The sequence below is a fragment of the Molothrus ater genome, chromosome 5, assembly GCF_012460135.2.
Source record: "Molothrus ater isolate BHLD 08-10-18 breed brown headed cowbird chromosome 5, BPBGC_Mater_1.1, whole genome shotgun sequence".
In the NCBI taxonomy this organism is placed as follows: Eukaryota; Metazoa; Chordata; class Aves; order Passeriformes; family Icteridae; genus Molothrus; species Molothrus ater.
In genome coordinates this window covers 869539-887689 of record NC_050482.2, presented here as the reverse complement: position 1 = coordinate 887689, position 18151 = coordinate 869539, and the positions used below count along the sequence as shown (strand labels likewise).

The window sequence follows — 18151 nt, the reverse complement described above, 5'->3', positions numbered from 1 at the left end:
CTGTCAGACTTCCAAGATTTCTGCCAACGCCATCTGCTCCGGCAGCGGAGTTAAAAACACTCCGGAGGCTGCGGAGCTGCCATGGCTCCCGGAGAGAATTCCAGAGGGTGGAGCCGCTGCCTTTGGAGGGATGGGAGGGATTTGTGACCCCCTCAGGATCATCAGGAATATTGGGGGGAGCTGGGAAGTGTCCTGGTGTTAACGTGATATCCGGGATGGAATCCTGGAATGGTTTGGGTGGGAAGGATCCTCGAGATTCCCAAATCCCACCCTATTCCAAGGACAGGGACACCTCCCGCTATCCCAGGGTGCTCCAGCCTGGCCTGGGACACTTCCAGGGATCCAGGGGCAGCCACAGCTGCTCTGGGAATCCAGGGCCAATCCCAGGTGCTGGAGGATGGAGATTCCCACCCCTGGACATCAAAAATTGGAGATTCCCATCCCTGGATGCCACAGGACAGAAATTCCCATCCCTGGGCTCCACAGGACGGAGATTCCCAACCTCGGATACCAAAGGATGATGATTCCCATCCCTAGACACAAAAGGATGGAGATTCCCAACCCTGGGGTCCAAAGGATGGAAATTCCCATCCTTTGATACCATAGGACAAATAATCCCATCCCTGGGCTCCAGAGGATGGACATTCCCAACCATGGATGCCATAGGATGGGGATTCCCTTTCCTGGACACCAGAAATTGGAAATTCCCATCCCTGGGCTCCGGAGGATGGAGATTCCCATCCTTAGGTTCCAGAGGATTGAAATTCCCATTCCTGGGCTCCAGAGGATGCGGATTCCCTCCCCTTTCCCAATCCAGTATTTGCACCCTCCTGCTCCAGGTCTTTTTTTGGGATTCACTCCCTCATCCCAGCTCAAATCCCTGGAAAACCTCATTCCATCGCTAAGGTATGCATGGAACGAGGTTTTCCAGGGATTTGGGCTGTTATGGCAACGGCCTGGGAGCTTTCATGGCGAGGCTTTGTGTTTTCCTTGGAGATTAATTCCACGGAGTGCGCTGGGAATGGCTCCGGGGGTTGCCAGGCTACGCTGGGAGCGCCATTCCCATTCCAGGGAATGCTGGGAGCTGGTCCTTGCTGGTGGCTCCATTTGGATTCCGGCTCTTTATTCCCGAGCTCCGGAATCTGATCCCAGCGATGTCCCGGTGTTCTGTGGGAAGCACGGGAGTCTCCCATGGCCCCAGGCGGGGTTTGAGGGGAGCAGAATTCCATGGAAAACAGCAAAAGAATGGCTTGATTTGGGGTTAAAAATTCCTGGGAATGGGAGGACTTTTGGGACTTTTCCCGGAGGATATTCCCACTTTTCTCCCATGCCTCCAAAGAGCCTGGAGCAGCTCCCAAAACTCCGGATTCACCGGGAACTTGAAGGTTTGGACACACTGCGCTTTCCTGGGACACAGGGAGCAGGGATTGAGATCCAGGGGTGAATCATGGAATCCTGGAATGGTTTGAGGACCTTAATCCCATCCCATTCCCACCCCTTCCGTGGGCAGGGACACATTCCACCATCCTGGATTTTTCCAACCTGACCTTGGACACTTCCCGGGATCCAAGAGCAGCCACAGATTCTCTGGGAATTCTGTCCCAGAGCTGGATGTTCTGGATCTGCTCCCTTTTAGGGATCTTTGAGGATCCTTTAGGGATCTTTTCCAAGGACAAATTCCCTTGGGAATTCCAGGAGCATCTCCAGGCTCCAGGTGCTGCAGGGATGGAGCCCGATCCCAAAATTCTCCACACCTGATCCAGCCCCCAGCATTCCAGGCTGCTCCCAGGGGATCGCTCGTGGCTTTTGTTCCCTGCTGGAGATTCCCAGGCAGATCCCGGCATTCCATGAAAAGTAAATAAAGCTTGGGTCTGGAGCATCCATGCTGGGAATAAAGAGATCCTGCTTTTCCATGTTCCTCAGAATTCCTGGGAGGAATTCCCTCCTCTCCCGAGGCTGGCCATGGCAGCTGGGATGTGGAGAGGATTTGGGCAGGAGGAGACAACGAGAGCCCCGGAATTTGGGAAAAACCTTTCCTGAACCCAGCAACTCCACTGGAATTCCAAAGGATCCGCTGGGAGCGGAGAAGGACCTGCTCGAAAATTTTGTCCCTGAGGCCAGCGGGATCTTGGGATGGATTGGGAAGAGCATTCCCAGCAGGACAGGGAGTGCTGGGTCCAGGTCTGGGATCCTTGGGACAAGAGGGAGCTCCCGGAGCAGATCCTGGAGGAATGGGAAGATGAGAAAGGGACAGGACATGGTATTGTGGGAACAAGTCCAGAGGAGGAACCAGGATGATCCAAGGCTGGGAAAATTGGGATTGTCCAGCCTGGAGAAGGGAAAAAGGGAAAAAATCGAGGGTGACCCAACTGTGACCTTCCAGGACCCGCAGGATCTCCAGGAATGGCTCCCAGTGCCAGAGGGCAGCCAGGGATGGGATCTTGGGAATGGGGAATTCCTGGCTGGGCTGGGATTGCCAGAGCAGCTGGGGCTGCCCCTGCATCCCTGGAATGTCCAAGGAAAGGCTGGAGCAGCCTGGGCCTGTGGGAGATGTCCCTGCTCTTGGAATGGGATGGGATTGGGATGGGATTTGAGTTCCCTTCCCACCCAGACCATTCCAGGATTTTTCCATGGGAAGAACATCCAAACTCTGGAGGCTGTGGAATCTCCTTCCCTGGAGATATTCCCGCTCCATCCGGACACATCCCTGAGGAACATTCCCAACGTCATCTCCAATGGTTCCTCCCCCATTCCATGGTTGCTCTGGGCTCCCTTTTCCAAGGAACCCTGCCCAGATCCAGGGAGAAGTTCCAGGATCCGGGAGCGGAGCCACTGCCGAGGTGACCCCCAAGGTGCCTCAGCTGCTCCTCCTGGGAATGGCTGGAAAACCGAGGGATGATCTGGGAATGATCCCGTGGCTGCAGCTCAGCCACTGCCACAGGGAGCTGCTCCGGGCCTGGAATGCCGGGTGGGAATGAACATGGAATTCCTGGGATGTGCTGTTCCGCAGTGTCCCTTCCACTCGGCAATTCCTTAGATGATGTTTTCCATGGCGTTCCCTGCATTTGGCAATTCCTATGGATGTGTTTTCCAGAGCATTCCCTGCCCTTGGATGTGGTTTTCCGTGGTGCTCCCTGCCCTTCACAATTCCTTGGGTGTAGTTTTCCATGGTGTTCCCTACCTTTGGCAATTCCTTGGATTTGGTTTTCCATAGTGTTCCTTACCTTTGGCAATTCCTTGGATGTGGTTTTCCGTAGCGCCCCTGCCCTTGGCAATTCCTGGGATTTGGTTTTCCACAGTATTCCCTGAATGTGGCAATTCCTGGGATGTGTTTTTTCCATGGTATTCCCTACATTTGGCAACTCCTTGGATTTGGTTTTCCATAGTTTTCCCTGCATTTGGCAGTTCCTTGGATGTGGGTTTTTCCCTGGTATTCCCTGCATCTGGCAATTCCTATGGATGTAGTTTTCCATAGCATTCCCTACATTTGACAATTCCTTGGGTTTGGTTTTCCCCTGGTATTCCCTGCCTTTGGCAATTCCTTGTATCTGGTTTTCCATATTCCCTACCTTTGTCAGTTCCTGGGATGTGATTTGCCAGAGTCTCTTCCACTTGGCAATTCCTCGGATGTGATTTTCCATAGTGTCCCGTCCTCATTTAGGGAAAAATGGAGGAGGGTTGGATCCAAGGACTGGATCCAAGGGCTGGACATCCCAATGTCACCCCTGATCCAGCAGCCATGCCCAGGACATTCCAGAGGGAAGATCCTGGTTTCCCACTGGATTTCCTGCCCAGCTGGATGCCACATTCCCAGGAAAAGCTCCCCTGTTCTGGGTCCTGGGACATTCCCGGCCCAGGGATGGTGCTCAGAGCTTCCCAAATATCCCTGTGTCACCTCCCAGCCATTCCCAGAAATCTCAGAAAGGCAGAACTGGGGTTTATTTTGGGATCTTCCTGCTGCTCCCAGAACATTCCACGGCTCCATCTAGTGCAGGTTCCCAGATTCCCAAGGGAAAAAAGGGGCAAGGACGGGATCATTCTCCCAAATTCCCCCTGCTGGTCTCGGCTCCGGGATTTCAAAAAGCTTGGGAAAGGCACATTTTCCATGGCTTTGTCCAGGCTCCCTTTGAACCCGTTCCGTGCTGCCGGTTCTTTATTCCCACGGCACATCCCCACTTCCCAAAAATAGCCCAGTTTCCAGCACGACCAACAGCATGGGATGGAATTTCAGTGCCAAATTCCTCCCTTTTGTCCCCATTGGATTCTGCCTCGGGTGGAATCGCTGACGGATTCCGGGCGGAGCTGCCGGAGCCTCTCAGTGCCACTGGAAGAGCGTTTTCCATAAAGGAAAATTCGCTCCAGAGGCCAGAAATAAAAAAAGCCCAAATCCTCTCCAGAGCCGTTTGAAAGCTTGGGAAGAGCGGAGGAGGGATTGGGAAGGAGGAATTTTCCCTAAGGACAGGTGAGCACGGCAGATCCAGGCTTGGGAATGAGGCTGGAGCTGGGAATGGAGGGAGGGAATTGTGGCGTGAATGGATTTTAGGATCAGGGAATGGCTCGGCTTGGGAAGGCCCTGAAATCATCCCAACCCACCCCTGGTTTGTTCCTGCTTTCCCATCCAAATCCTCGCAGTGTCCCCGAGTATTCCCTGAAAAAGCAGGAACTCCTGCTAGACCCTGCCGGGCTCAGTCTGGCACTCGGGAACAGATGTCACCCCTCGGGAAAGCGGGAAGCGTGACGGGAGCCGCGCCCGTGCCGGTGGCACTCGGATGTCTGGCACGTTGGCGGTGGCGGCGCTTCCGTCACCGGAGCTGCTCGGGAAGGGGCGGGAACAGCTCCCGGGGGAAGCTGATCCCACGGGAATGTGGCTGTGGGGAGGCTCTCAAGGAATCGTGGAGTGGTTGGGGTTGGAGTGAGCTCAAAGCTCATCCCATTCCCAGCCTTTCCGTGGGACGGCTTCCGCTATCCCGGGGTGTCCAACCCCAGGGATCTGGGGGCAGCCACGGCTTTCCTGGGAATTCTGGCTGGTTCCTCCAGTCTCGGAGCTTCCACTGGAAGTTGCTCCAAGCTTTTTCCAGTGAGGCTTGGGCAGAAGAAAAGTCTCAGGAGCAAAGTGGGGTGGGAGGAACAACCGCAGCCACTTCCCAGTTTGTCCCAGTCTGGGAATTCTCTGGGAATGTCCTCTTCGCTGCTCTCCTTGTTTTCCTGGTAGAGATGAGAAACTCATCCCCGGTTCCATTGTTTTCCTTGTTTTCCAGGGGAAGATGAGAAACTTCTCCCTGACTCCACTCTTTTCCTTGTTTTCCAGAGACAACAAATTCATCCCTGACTTTACTTTTCTCTTTGTTTTCCTTGGGAAGACAAGAAATTCATCCCAGATTCCATAGTTTTCCTTATTTTTCCAGGTGGAAGATGAGAAACTCATCCCTGACTTTGCTCTTTTCCTTGTTTTCCATGTGCAGACCAGAAACTCATCCCTGATTCTGTTTTTCTCCTTGTTTTCTGGGTGGAAGATGGGAAACATCTCCCTGACTCCACTCCTTTCCTTGTTTCCCAGCTGGAGACCAGAAACTCATCCCAAACTCCACTCTTTTCCTTGTTTTCCATGTGGAGAAAACAAATTAATCCCTGACTCAATTTCCTCTCCTGGTTTTCCAAGTGGAGACAAGGAACTCATCCCTGACTTTGCTCTTTCCCTTGTTTTACACATGGAGACAAACAAATTCATCCCTGACTTCACTTCTATCCTAATTTTCCAGGTGGAGACAAGAAACTCATCCCTGACTCCCCCGTTTTCCTTGGGAAGACAAGAAACTCATCCCTGATTCCACTGTTTCCCTTGTTTTCCAGGTGGAGACAAAAAACTCATCCCTGACTTTAGTTCTCCTTGTTTTCCAGGTGGAAGATGGGAAGCTTCTCCCTGGCTCCACTCTTTTCCTTGTTTTCCAGCCAGAGACCAGAAACTCAGCCCTGACGTTGCTTTTTTCCTTGTTTTCCGTGTGGAGATGTGAAGCTTCTCCTTGACCTCAGTTCTCTCCTTGTTTTCCAAAAAATTCACCCCTGACTTTGTTCTTTTCCTTCTTCCAGGGGAAGATGAAAAACTCCTTCCCTGACTTAACGTCTCGTTTTCCAGCTGGACACCAGAAACTCACCCCTGATTCCACTGTTTCCCTTGTTTTCCAGGGTGGAGACCAAAAACTCATCCCTGACTTTGGTTCTCCTTGTTTTCCAGGTGGAAGATGGGAAACTTCTCCCTGACTCCACTCTTTTCCTCGTTCTCCCACCAGAGACCAGAAACTCATCCCCGACTCCCCCGTTTTCCTTGTTTTCCAGGGGAAGACGAGAAGCTGGCCGCGTCCTTGCTGGACGGGAAGTTCCCGCGGAGCACCTCCATGACGGACACGGTCCGGGAAGGCCACGGGATCCCCCCTCCCCCGCAGACCGCCCCTCCCCCGCCCCCCTCCCCCTATTACTTCGACACCGGCCCCCCTCCGTCCTTCTCGCCCCCGCCGCCGCCGGGCCGGGCCTACGACACCATCAGGTCCAGCTTTAAGCCGGGCTTAGAAGCCAAACTGCACGGGCTGCCGCAGGTGCTGAGCGCCGCCGAGATGTACGACCAGGCCAGGGGCTCCATGCCCTACCCCGAGCGGCAGAAGAGGGCCCGCTCCATGATAATCCTCCAGGATTCCTCCCACCTCCCCGTGGAACCCACCGAGATCCCGCGGCCCGGCCCGGCGGCGACGCCCCCGGAGAAGCTCAAGAGGAAGGGCCGGGTCATCGACAACCCCTACGCCAACATGGGCCAGTTCAACGTGAGCCTCTTCGCCCCCACCAAGCCGCAGAGGAAGAAGAGCCCCCTGGTCAAGCAGCTCCAGGTGGAGGACGCCCAGGAGCGGGCGGCCTTGGCCATCACCGGCGGCTACTCCTCCCGGGAGCCGTCCCCCACGCGCCGCAGCCACCGCCTGGACTACCAGCACCACCCCGGCATCGCTCAGGTGGAAGCCGCCGGCCTCCCCTTTGCCACCGCCATCGCCGCCGGCGTCATGAAGGACCGGGACCGGCGGCTGGACGAGAGGAGGAAATCCACGGTGTTCCTGTCGGTGGGAGCCATCGAGGGGCCGGCGCCGGGCGGCAGCGAGATGCCGTCGCTGCAGCAGTCGCGCTCCATCGACGAGCGGCTCCTGGGCAGCCGGGATGTCCTCCTGCCGTCCCCCGTGTCAGCTTTAAAGCCATTAATCAGCAGCTCCTCCTCGACCTTCATCCACCCCCTGACGGGAAAGCCCCTGGATCCCAACTCGCCCCTGGCGCTGGCGCTGGCCGCAAGGGAACGGGCGCTGTCCTCTCAAGTCCCATCCCGGTCGCCCACCCCGATCCACAGCCCCGACTCGGACAGAGCCGCGCCCCTGTTTGTGGACATCCAAACCAAAGAACCGGACAGAGGGGACCTGGAGAGCTTGGTGTCCCCCGCCTACTCCCCCGGAGGGAAGGCGGTGATGGCGGCCGACGCCGGCGCTCTGACCCCCACCAAGAGCCCCTGGGGGACTCCGACCACCCTGCGGAAGGAGCCCGAGGTGCGAGCGGAGACGCCGGGCAAGGAGGAGAAGAAACCCGAGGACAAGAAGTCCATGATCATCAGCATCGTGGACACGTCGCAGCAGAAGACCGCCGGCCTCATCATGGTCCACGCCACCAGTAATGGTCAAGACGAGATAGGCCTGGAGATCAAGGAGGAGAGCCCGGCCGTGCCCGAGGTCTGCGCCGAGCCGGCCGAGTCGCCCAAGGTCGAGCCCCAGCCCAGCCCCGTGGGGAAGCCGCCGGCCAGCCCGGCCTCGGAGAAGGCGCTGGGCCAGGGCAGCTCGGAGGAGGAGGTGGAGCCCTACACGGTGACCCTCCCGCCCGCCCAGCTGTCCTCCAGCGACGAGGAGACCCGCGAGGAGCTGGCCAAGATCGGGCTGGTGCCGCCCCCGGACGAATTCGCCAACGGGGTGCTGGTGACCACCCCCGGCACCCCCGTGAGCCACCTGGCCGCGCCCGGCGCGCCGTCCCTGCCAGCGGCAGCAGTAGCACCTTCTCCCCCCGGCGCGACACCCTCAGGGAAGCCCTCGGACGCCCCCGCGGCCCCGGAGTCGGCGGCGGACTCGGGAGTGGAAGAGGTGGACACCAGGAGCTCCAGCGACCACCACCTGGAGACCACGAGCACCATCTCCACGGTCTCCAGCATGTCCACGCTGTCCTCGGAGAGCGGCGAGCCCACCGACACCTACACGTCCTTCGCCGACGGCCAAACTTTTCTACTCGAGAAGCCACCAGTGCCTCCAAAGCCCAAACTCAAGTCCCAGCTCAGCAAGGGGCCGGTTACTTTCAGGGACCCACTTTTGAAGCAGTCTTCGGACAGCGAGCTCATCTCCCAGCACCACGCGGCCACGCTGGCGGCCACCAGCACGGCCCGGCCACGCTACCTCTTTCAGAGAAGGTCCAAGCTATGGGGGGACCCCATGGAGAGCAGGCCCGGCCACGGGGCCGAAGAGGACAAACCAACTGTGATCAGCGAGCTGAGCTCCCGCCTCCAGCAGCTCAACAAGGACACGCGCTCCTTGGGCGAGGAACCGGCCGGCTCCGCCCTGGATCCCGGCAAGAAGTCGCCGGTGGTGGCCGCACGGTAAGAGCCGGGCGTGGCCGGGGCTGGGGACGGGGCGGGTGACGCTGCCGAGGAGCTGGAAGTGGCTTTGAGGGACACCTCGGAGCTTCGGGAGCTCGGTGGAGGGGCTGGAATGTCGGCAGGAGTTTGGGATGGGCTCCTGGCGTGCCGTGGCTGTGGCTGCTCCCCCCGCTCTGCCCTTCCCGCCGCTCCGTGTCCTCCCCTCCCCGTGGTGACAATGGCGATGCTGTGGTGACAATGGCGATGGTGAGGTGACAGTGCTGATGCCGTGGTGACAATGACGACATGAGAATGACAATGCTGTGGTGACAATGACAATGTGGTGACAATGGGATGCTGTGGTGACAATGCTGTGGTGACAATGACAATGTCGTGGTGACAATGACGATGTCCTGATGATGATGATGCTGTGGTGACAGTGATGCCGTGACAGTGACAATGCTGTGGTGACAATGACGATGTGGTGACAATGCGGATGCTGTGGTGACAATGATGATGCCGTGGTGACAATGACAATGTCCTGACGATGATGCTGTGATGACAATGATGATGTCATGACAGTGACAATGCTGTGGTGACCGTGACGATGCTGTGGTGACAATGGCAATGCTGTGGTGGCAATGCTGTGGTGGCAATGACGATGCCATGGTGATGATGCTGTGGTGACAATGACGACCTTGTAGTGACGATGACAATGCCATGGTGACAATGACGGCACTGTGGTGACAATGAGGATATTGTGGTGATGATGACAATGCTGAGGTGACAATGCTGTGATGGCAATGACGATGTGGTGACAATGATGATCCCATGGTGACAACGCTGTGGTGACAATGCTGAGATGACAATGTCGAGTCTGGGGTCACCCCCTCCATGTTGTCTCCCGGCCAAGCGCCAAGGATGGGTTTTTCCAGGCCTTTTCCATTTCTGAGGATCTCCAGGTGTTGTCCCACTCAGGAGGTGACAAAGGTGGCCCGTGGCACCCCCTGGACAGGACACGGTGGCACCAACGCCACCCTGGCTCTGCCTCACCCCCCTGACCCTAAAAAGATCCCAAACCTTCCAAATGGGAGCACAAACCCTTAAAAAGCTTGGGAATATTCAATCCCAGCAGGAAGTGACCCAGTATTCCAAGTCTTGTCCTGCCCTTTCAGGCGTGGCCCCACAGAGCCGCCATGGGCTGGTGTCACCCGCTGTCACCCAGTGCCACCCGTGGGTGCCAGGAGCTCTGGATCAAGGGCAGCCCTTCCCATGGGAAAAGCTTTTCCAACCAAACCATCCTGGCCACGGCTGCTCCTGGCACAGGGTGCTGGCGCAGACGGTGACATTCCAGGTGGTGGCCTTGGGGACAAAGTGTCCTGGAGCATCCTGGGATCACTCTGGCCCATCCCAGCAGATCCAAACTGGGAATACTGGGAGCGGATCCAGGGGTGTCTCCCTGCCCCAGGGTGTCATTCCCTATGGAGCCGGGTGTCACCCGAGGTCCCCTCCCTCATCCCGAGCTGAGGCCATTCAGGGATCCTCTGGAATCGAGGCTGTGCCCGTCTCCAGTGGCTCTGGAATTTTGGGAATTCTGGGCTTTTACAAGCCCTTTTACCAGGATCCCACGCTGGTTTGGGATTCCCTGCTGGGAATCCTCCGTCTCCCAGTGACATCGGAACGTCCCTTTCCATGTCCCTATCCCTTCCATCCGTGTCCATCCAATCTCCCGGTTTTCCCCTGGAGCAATTTCACCGATTTCGAGGATCAGCCCTTCTCCATCCTCTCTTCCTGCTTTCCCTGCAATCCCTGCAATTCCCAGGGCTTCGTGCCCCACTCATCCAGCCCCTGGAGCCTCCTGTTTTCCTGCACATCCCGTCCTCACTCCCCACCGGAATCCGGCCCTTCCAGCGATCCCACAGAGTCCCACATTCCCAGTTTTTGCCTTTTGGAAAAGTCATGGCCTTTCATCTCCCAAATTTTGGGATGTCAAAGAGTTGAAACATTTCCCGGGAATTCGGTGGGGAACGGAATTTTTAATGATGGCAGCTGCTCTCCCGCATTGTCCGAGTTCTCCTGGTTTTTTTATGGAATTGCTGTGAATTCAGGGAATAATGGGAGCACGGTTAGGTAAGAGGCGGTGACCCAGTTTGGGATGCGTTTTCCAGGCTCTGGAATTGTCCAGAGAAGGGAAGTGTCACCTGAATGTCCCTCAAGAGCCTCCAGGAGCCAGAGGTGGCTTGGAATCCCACAGGGATGGGGGCAGGGAGGTGGCCTGGAATTCTGCAGGGATGGCGACACTGAGGTGACCTGGAATTCCAAACGGGGACATTGAGGTGTCCTGGAGACCCACAGGATGGGGACTCTGGAATTCTGTAGGGATGGGGACACTGGGGTGACCTGGAATCCCCAAAAGGACACTGAGGGGTCTTGGAATTCCTCAAGGAACAGGGACACTGAGGTGACCTGGAGTTCCACGGGGATGGGGACAGGGAGATGGCCTGGAGTCCCCAGAGGGGACAATGAGGTGTCCTGGAATCTGGGAATGGGGACACTGAGGTGGCCTGGAGTCCCAGCGGGATGGGGACACCGATGTTCCCATACCTGATCCCCCCCAGCCCTTCCAGCAGCTCTGAATCCGTGGGATTGGCGGAGCAGCTGCCATTCGGGAATCATCCTGGAATTCCTCCCTCCCCACATTCATCCTGAATTCCCAGCAATTCCATGCAAGCTCAGGGAATTCCCTGCTCCAGAGCAGTGCCCAGCACCTTTCTCTGACCAATCCCTGTGGGAATGCTCCCTGGGAACCCCGGGAAGCCCCGATCCATGGATTTTTCCCGAGCTCTAACTCCGGCTCTGTCTCCTCCCAAGCCGGGCGTCCACGGAAGGACCTTTGAGCCGAGGGACTGGGAAAGAGCCCAAGGAATTCTGACAGTGGGAACGTCAGGTCACAGTTCAGGCCACTGACGGTGACAATCCCGGGACCAGGGACACCTGGGACGGTGACAATGGCAGCGGAGCAAGGGGACAACTTCCCTTCATCCGTGGTGGCCCTTGGTGGCCGCGTCCAAGAGCAGCTTCCTCGTGTTTAATCCAAAACCCTGGAATTGTTGAGGTTGGAAAACCCCTCTGATCCCACCGAGCCCAGCCATTCCCAGTGCTGCCCCGTGTCCCCAGGCGCCACATCCACACGGCTTTTAATCCCGCCGGGAATGGGGCTCCCACCCCTTCCCTGGGCATCCCATCCCAGCGCTTCATCAACTTCTCGGGAGGGAAATTTTCCCAAAAACCCAACTTCACCTCGAGGTGACCCCCTCTTGTTCCGTGCCCCGGCTGGAATTCCTCTCCGGGATTCCTGGAGCGGTGGCGGGATCCTGGAAAACCCGGCATCCTGGGAAAACCCCGCTGAGCCGCGGGAGAATCTCGGGATGTGCCGGGGCCGAGCGCGTTCCGCGTGTGACGTCCGTGTCCCCAATAAAGCTGACGGTGACCGTGACCGGTGTGTGTGTGTCTTTGGGGACACGGCCATTCCCAGCGTTCCGGGAGCCGCGTTCCATGCCTGGAGCCAGCTCCAGCTCCAACGCTCCAACGCTCCAGGCTGGCATTCCCACAAAATTCCCCGCGACATTCCCGTCCCGTGTCCCCGCCCGGCCCTGCCAGGCTCCCGCCATCCATAATCCCAGCTGGATCCATCTTCCCAACCTCTGGGGCTCACTGGGAGCATCCCAAACATCCCAAAAAACCTTTTGGCTTTTCTAATCGATTGATCGCGGTTTAATTCCCAGGAATTTGGGATGTGGAGGGCCCAGGATTTGTCCAGGTTGTTCCCAGGTAGAGTCTTGTATTTTCCTCTGGAATTTGGAAGGAGGCTCCAAGTCCAGAACCGTGGGAGCTTTGCCCGTCCCAAGGGTTTTCCCAGCTAAATCCCAGCCACAGGTTTCCAGCTTTTCCCAGAGTTTTCCGTGGCGTTGATAAATCTCCGAGGCAGATTCCAGGAGAGTTCCGAGGTTTTGGGGCTCCGGAGCCGGGCCAGGGGAAGCTTTTCCAAAGGGACCTGGCTCCTGGGGACTTCCAGGAACATCCCGCTGGTCCCAGTTTGGAGCTCCGGATCCAAGCTCAGGGAAGCTTTGCCAACCAGTCCTGGCTCCAGTTTGGAGCTCTGTATCTGAGCTCAGGGAAGATTTTCCAAGAGTTTCTGGCTCCCGGGAACTCCCAGGAATATCCCAAATGTCCCAGTTTGGAGCTCTGGATCCCAGCTCATTGGAGCTTTTCCAACAGCTCCTGACAACTTCCAGGAACATCCCAAATGTCCCAGTTTGGGGCTCTGGACCCAGATTCAGGGGAGCTTTTCCAAGGAGTTCTGGCTCCTAGGGACTTCCAGGAGCATCCCAAATATCCCAGTTTGGGGCTCCAGGTGAGGCAAGGCTTTGCCAAAGGCTCCTGGTTTCCAGTGATTCCCAGTTTGGGGCTCCATATCCGAGCTCAGGGAAGATTTTCCAAGGGCTTCTGGCTCCTCAGACGTTCTGGGAACATCCCAAATGTCCCAGTTTGGGGTTCTGGATCCAGATTTGGGGGAGCTTTTCCAAGGAATTCTGGCCCCTGGGGACTTCCAGGAGCATCCCAACCAGGGCTTTGCCAAAGGCTCCTGGTTTTCCAGTGATTCCTAGGAGCATCCCAAGTGTCCCAGTTTGGGGCTCCATATCCAAGCTCAGGGAAGATTTTCCAGGGGCTTCTAGCTCCTCAGAACTTCCAGGAACATCCCAGATTTCCCAGTTTGGGGCTCTGGATCCAGATTCAGGGGAGCTTTTCCAAGGAATTCTGGCCCCTGGGGACTTTCAGGGGCATCCCAAGTGTCCCAGTTTGGAGTTCTGGATCCGAGGGAAAATTTTCCAAGGTTTTTTTTGTGTCTTTTCTCGTGCCTTTGTTTCTCTTTAACCCCAAAAAGGCTCCTGGGAAGCGGAATTCGAGCTTCCAAAGGGAGCGTTTCCAGTGCTGCTCTGCAATTCCATGAATTCCTTTGTATTCCCACAGATCTGAGGGAGAAGAGGAAGACACTTGAGCCCTTTGGGGTTTTAGTTCCTTTTAGGGTAAAGCTGCCTCTTTTTCTCCGATCCCGAATGAATTCCGTGTCCCGGGAGTGGTGTCACATCCCAGCAAAAGCTTGGAAAAACACCCCCCTGTTTCCTTGTAGGCTTGGGGGCTTTTCCCGGGGAAATTCCCACGAGAAGCAAGGATTTGGGATGAAAATCGAGGGAATTGGCTGTGGAGAGGGAAGGGAAAGGGGGAGTGGGATCACTGAGCGAGGGAAGGTGGGAATTGAGGGGATTTGTGTCGCAGGGAGGGGTGGGGACAAGGTGGCCACTTCTGGAGAAGAGGTGGCCGGGATTGAGGAGGAGACGGCCAAGTTTGGGAAGTGACCAGGATTGGGAAGGATTGGGAAGGAGGTGGCCCCATTTGGAGAGGAGGTGGCCACAACTGAGGAGCAGGTGGCCAAGTTTGGAGGGAAGGTGGCCAGGATTGGGAAGGAGGTGGCCAGGATTGGGAAGGAGGTGGCCAGGATTGGGAAGGAGGTGGCCAGGATTGGGAAGGAGGTGCCACCCTCCCCACATCTGGAGAGGAGGTCACCGGGATTGTGAAGGTGACCCGGACTGGGAAGGAGATGGCAAAGTTTGGGAATGAAGTGGCCAGGATTGATTGGGATGGAGATGACCAGGATTGGGATGGAGATTCCAGGATTGGGATGGAGGTTCCAGGATTGGGATGGAGATGACCAGGACTGGGATGGAGATTCCAGGATTGGGATGGAGATGACCAGGACTGGGATGGAGATGACCAGGATTGGGATGGAGATTCCAGGACTGGGATGGAGATGACCAGGATTGGGATGGAGATTCCAGGACTGGGATGGAGATGACCAGGATTGGGATGGAGATTCCAGGCTTGGGATGGAGATTCCAGGATTGGGATGGAGATTCCAGGACTGGGATGGAGATGACCAGGCTTGGGATGGAGATTCCAGGCTTGGGATGGAGATTCCAGGATTGGGATGGAGATTCCAGGACTGGGATGGAGATGACCAGGCTTGGGATGGAGATGACCAGGATTGGGATGGAGATGACCAGGACTGGGATGGAGATTCCAGGACTGGGATGGAGATGACCAGGATTGGGATGGAGATTCCAGGACTGGGATGGAGATGACCAGGCTTGGGATGGAGGTGGCCACGCTGCCGATGGCCACAACCCCTGTGTTCTCCACCCTCCCTCCCGCTGGGCTCCATGGATTCCACTTCCCGTGGGAAGAGGCTGCTGCAGGGGTCCCTGGGCTCAGTGGGATCCCCTGGATCCCCTCCCCTCTGGGTTTCCATGGAATTTCCCCAGGTCCTCAAAGGCTGGGGACCTTTGAGGTCCTCAGGGAGGCTGAGCTGTGGAAAACCGGGAATTCTGGGGGGGCTGCACTGAGCGGACCCTCCCAGCCCTTGATCCCAGACACTCCCGAGGTGCCGCGGGATCTGGGCAGGGTTTGATGCCTACAAGGAGACAGGGCCCCAGCACGTGTCCTGTCCCGGTGTCCCCACGTCACCGCTCCGCTGGCTTCTCCCATCCCAGCACCACCCATCACCCTCATCCCTGGGAAATGGGCTTTTTTGGGAATTTGGGAAGAGCAGTGGGGCTGCCTGGAGCTCCACGGGATGAGCTCCAGGTCCTGAGGGAGCCTCCGAGTGGGAAGAGTGGAAGTGTCCCCATGTTCCCATCAAACTGGGGCTCGTCACCTTTTCCTTGAGGTGGGAATCGTGGGAAAAGGGGTTTTTCCTTGGAGAAATCCAGAGGGATCCATTCCAGGAGGAGTTCAGGGAAGCTCCGGATGTTCTGCAGGATCTCTCACGGGAAGAGATTGGCTTGGGAAGGCCCAGGGGCAACGCTCGAGGAATCGGGAATTTTCCTTTGGGCTCCAGCCCGGAATTCCCTTTTCCTGCTGGGATCAGAGAAGAAAAAAAGGGAATTTTAGTTACAACATCCCTGACCCTGCCAGAGCTCCCTGCTGGAGCTTCCCGGATGCTGGGATTGCTCCGGATTGTCCCTGCTCCGGGACGGAGCTCACGGATAAATCCCAATCCCAAAACCGTTCCGGACAAATCCCAGCTGGAGCCTGAGACCCTCTTGGGTCTCCTCCCCATCCCTGCTCCGACCTGGGCCCCTTGGGGTGTTTTTCCCAAGGGATAACCACATGTCCTTCAAAAAAAATCCCAAATCCACATTCCCAAGCGTTCCCAGACTCTGCTCCAATGGCAATTCCCAACTTCTGGCATTCCTGAGGTGTCCCCGCTCCCGGCACAGCTCCGGCTTTTCCTGCCTGTTCCACTGCAGAAAGAGATAAAATTGGGAATAATCCAGGGAGTTTGGGGCGTTTGAAGCAACCAATCCAAACCTGGAAGCTCCTGGTCCTTATCCGGGTGGGATGAGGCCATTCCCCCCTTCCCGACAGCACAGCCCAGGGATTCCGGGGAACTTCCACAGGTTATTCCCTCTGGGAAGCACTGAATCCCCGGGAACATCCCGTGGCCTTTGGGGGTGGCCGATGGCACCGTCACTGTCACCAGCCCCGGGGGGACATGGAAAAATTTGGGAATTTTGTGTCGGCTGCTCGGTGTTGTTTTGGCTGTGGGGCATTTTTCTCATGCATTTGTTGTTTCCTTCCTTTCCCAAATCCCTGCCTTTCCCAAATTCCTCTTTCCCAAATCCCTGCCTTTCCCAAATCCCTGTTCCTTCCCAAATCCCTGCCTTTCCCAAATTCCTCTTTCCCAAATCCCCCCTCCTCCCCAAATCTCTCTCCTTCCCAAAGCCCTGCATTTCCCATTTGCCTGCCTTTCCCAAATCCCTGTTCCTCCCCAAATCCCTGCTTTTCCTGAATTCCTCTCTTTCCAAATCACCAATCCTTCCCAAATCCCTGCCCTTCCTAAATCCCCGCATTTCCCATTTCCCTGCCTTTCCCAAATTCCTCTCTTTCCCATTTGCCTGCCTTTCCCAAATCCCTCTCTTTCCCAAATCCCTGGTCCTTTCCCAAATCCCTCCCTGCTGTTCCCTCTTTTCCCAGCCCTCCCAGCAGCTCTGTCGCTGTCCAACCCTCCAGGCTTTGGCTGAATCCATGCAATTCCAACCGCCCCATTCCCGGCCGGCCACGCCCTCACCCATCCCACAGGAGCCATCCCGATCTCCCCGCAATTCCCACCCCCTCCCATTCCCCCATTCCCGATCCCCAACTCTCCCCAAACCCAACCGGGGGTCTCCACTCAGGGAACACCAAGGCCGGATCGATTCCCGCGGTTCTCCCGGCCCCGAATCCCTCGGGATCGACGTCCGGTGGCTTCTTTTTTCCGTGTGGCGCTTCCCGGACCGGAGCTAACATTTCTCTCATTGCCTCTTTTCCTGCTTCCATGTGCATGTCCCGCTGCTCTGTCCTAGATCCGCCTCTGGCCTCCGGAGGGTGGGCGAGTTGTGTAAGTGAGCACGTTCCCATTCCATAGCTCCATCCCACCGGGAATGTCCCATTCCTCACCTGTCTCTCCCCCGTCCCCGCTGCCGCCCCGCTCCCGCCGGCGTTCCCGATGTTCCGGAGGGAGCGGCGCCGGCTCCGGGATGTGCGCGTCCCTCGGGAGCATGGCCCTGTCCCTGTGCTGTGGTGGCGTGTCCGGCTCTTCCCGCTGGTGTTCCTGCTGAGGAAATTCCCGTCGGGATCCCGGGGGATTGAGGCCGTGGGGTGGGGAGATCCCGGAGCAGCTCAGTCCTCCGGGAAGGGTGGGAGAGACACCAGGAATAGTGGGAAAGGATCCCAGAAAAGGTGGGAAAAGACCACAGGAAGGGTAGGGAAGGACACCAGGAAAGGTGGGGGAGACCCCAGGAATAGTGGGAAAGGATCCCAGAAAAGGTGGGAAAGATCTCAAGGATGTTCAAAGAGACTCCAAGAAAGATGGGAGATATCCCAGATAAGGGGGGAGAGACCCCAGGAAAGGTGAGAGAGATTCCAAGAAAGGTGAAAATGACACCAGAAAGATGGAAAAGATCCCAGGAAGGGAGGGAAAGACATCGGGAAGTGGGAAAAGAGAAGGAGACCAGGAAAGGTGGGAGAGACCCCAGGAAAAGTGGGAAAGGATCCCAGGAAAGGTGGGAAAGATCTCAAGGATGTTGGAAGAGACTCCAAGAAAGATGGGAGAGATCCCAGCTAACGTTGGAAAGAGACCCCAGGAAAGAAGGGAAAAGGATCCCAGGAAAGGTGAGAGATTCCAAGAAAGGTGGGAAAGACCCCAGAAGGATGGAAAAGATCCCAGGAAGGGTGAGAGAGATCCCAGGAAGGGTGGGAAGGAATTCAGGAAAGGTGAAAAAGATCCCAGGAAGAGTGGGAGAGATCTCAAGGATGTTGGAAGAGATCCCAGATAAGGTGGGAGAAACCCCAGGAAAGGCGGGAAAGGATCCCAGGAAAGGTGAGAGAGATCCCAGGAAGGGGGAAAGGACCACA

General features: G+C 56.8%; 1 protein-coding gene across 4 annotated transcripts in view; it reads left to right on the top strand.

Moving 5' to 3' along the window:
- SHANK3 (SH3 and multiple ankyrin repeat domains 3) overlaps nt 1-18151 on the top strand; it is a 164735-nt gene that overhangs the window by 132962 nt on the left and 13622 nt on the right. For 2 of the 4 annotated variants that reach the window (XR_008508403.1, XM_054514833.1), the window contains exon 23: nt 6334-8659. Coding sequence is in view for 3 of the 4 variants with exons in the window: in XM_054514833.1 (XP_054370808.1) it covers nt 6334-8659 (2326 nt within the window). In the remaining variant the exon portion in view is untranslated. Of the gene's footprint in view, nt 1-6333; nt 8660-11509; nt 12135-17100; nt 17136-18151 lie in introns of those variants that run through there. The other 2 variants (XM_054514835.1, XM_054514834.1) reach the window with 2 other exon arrangements.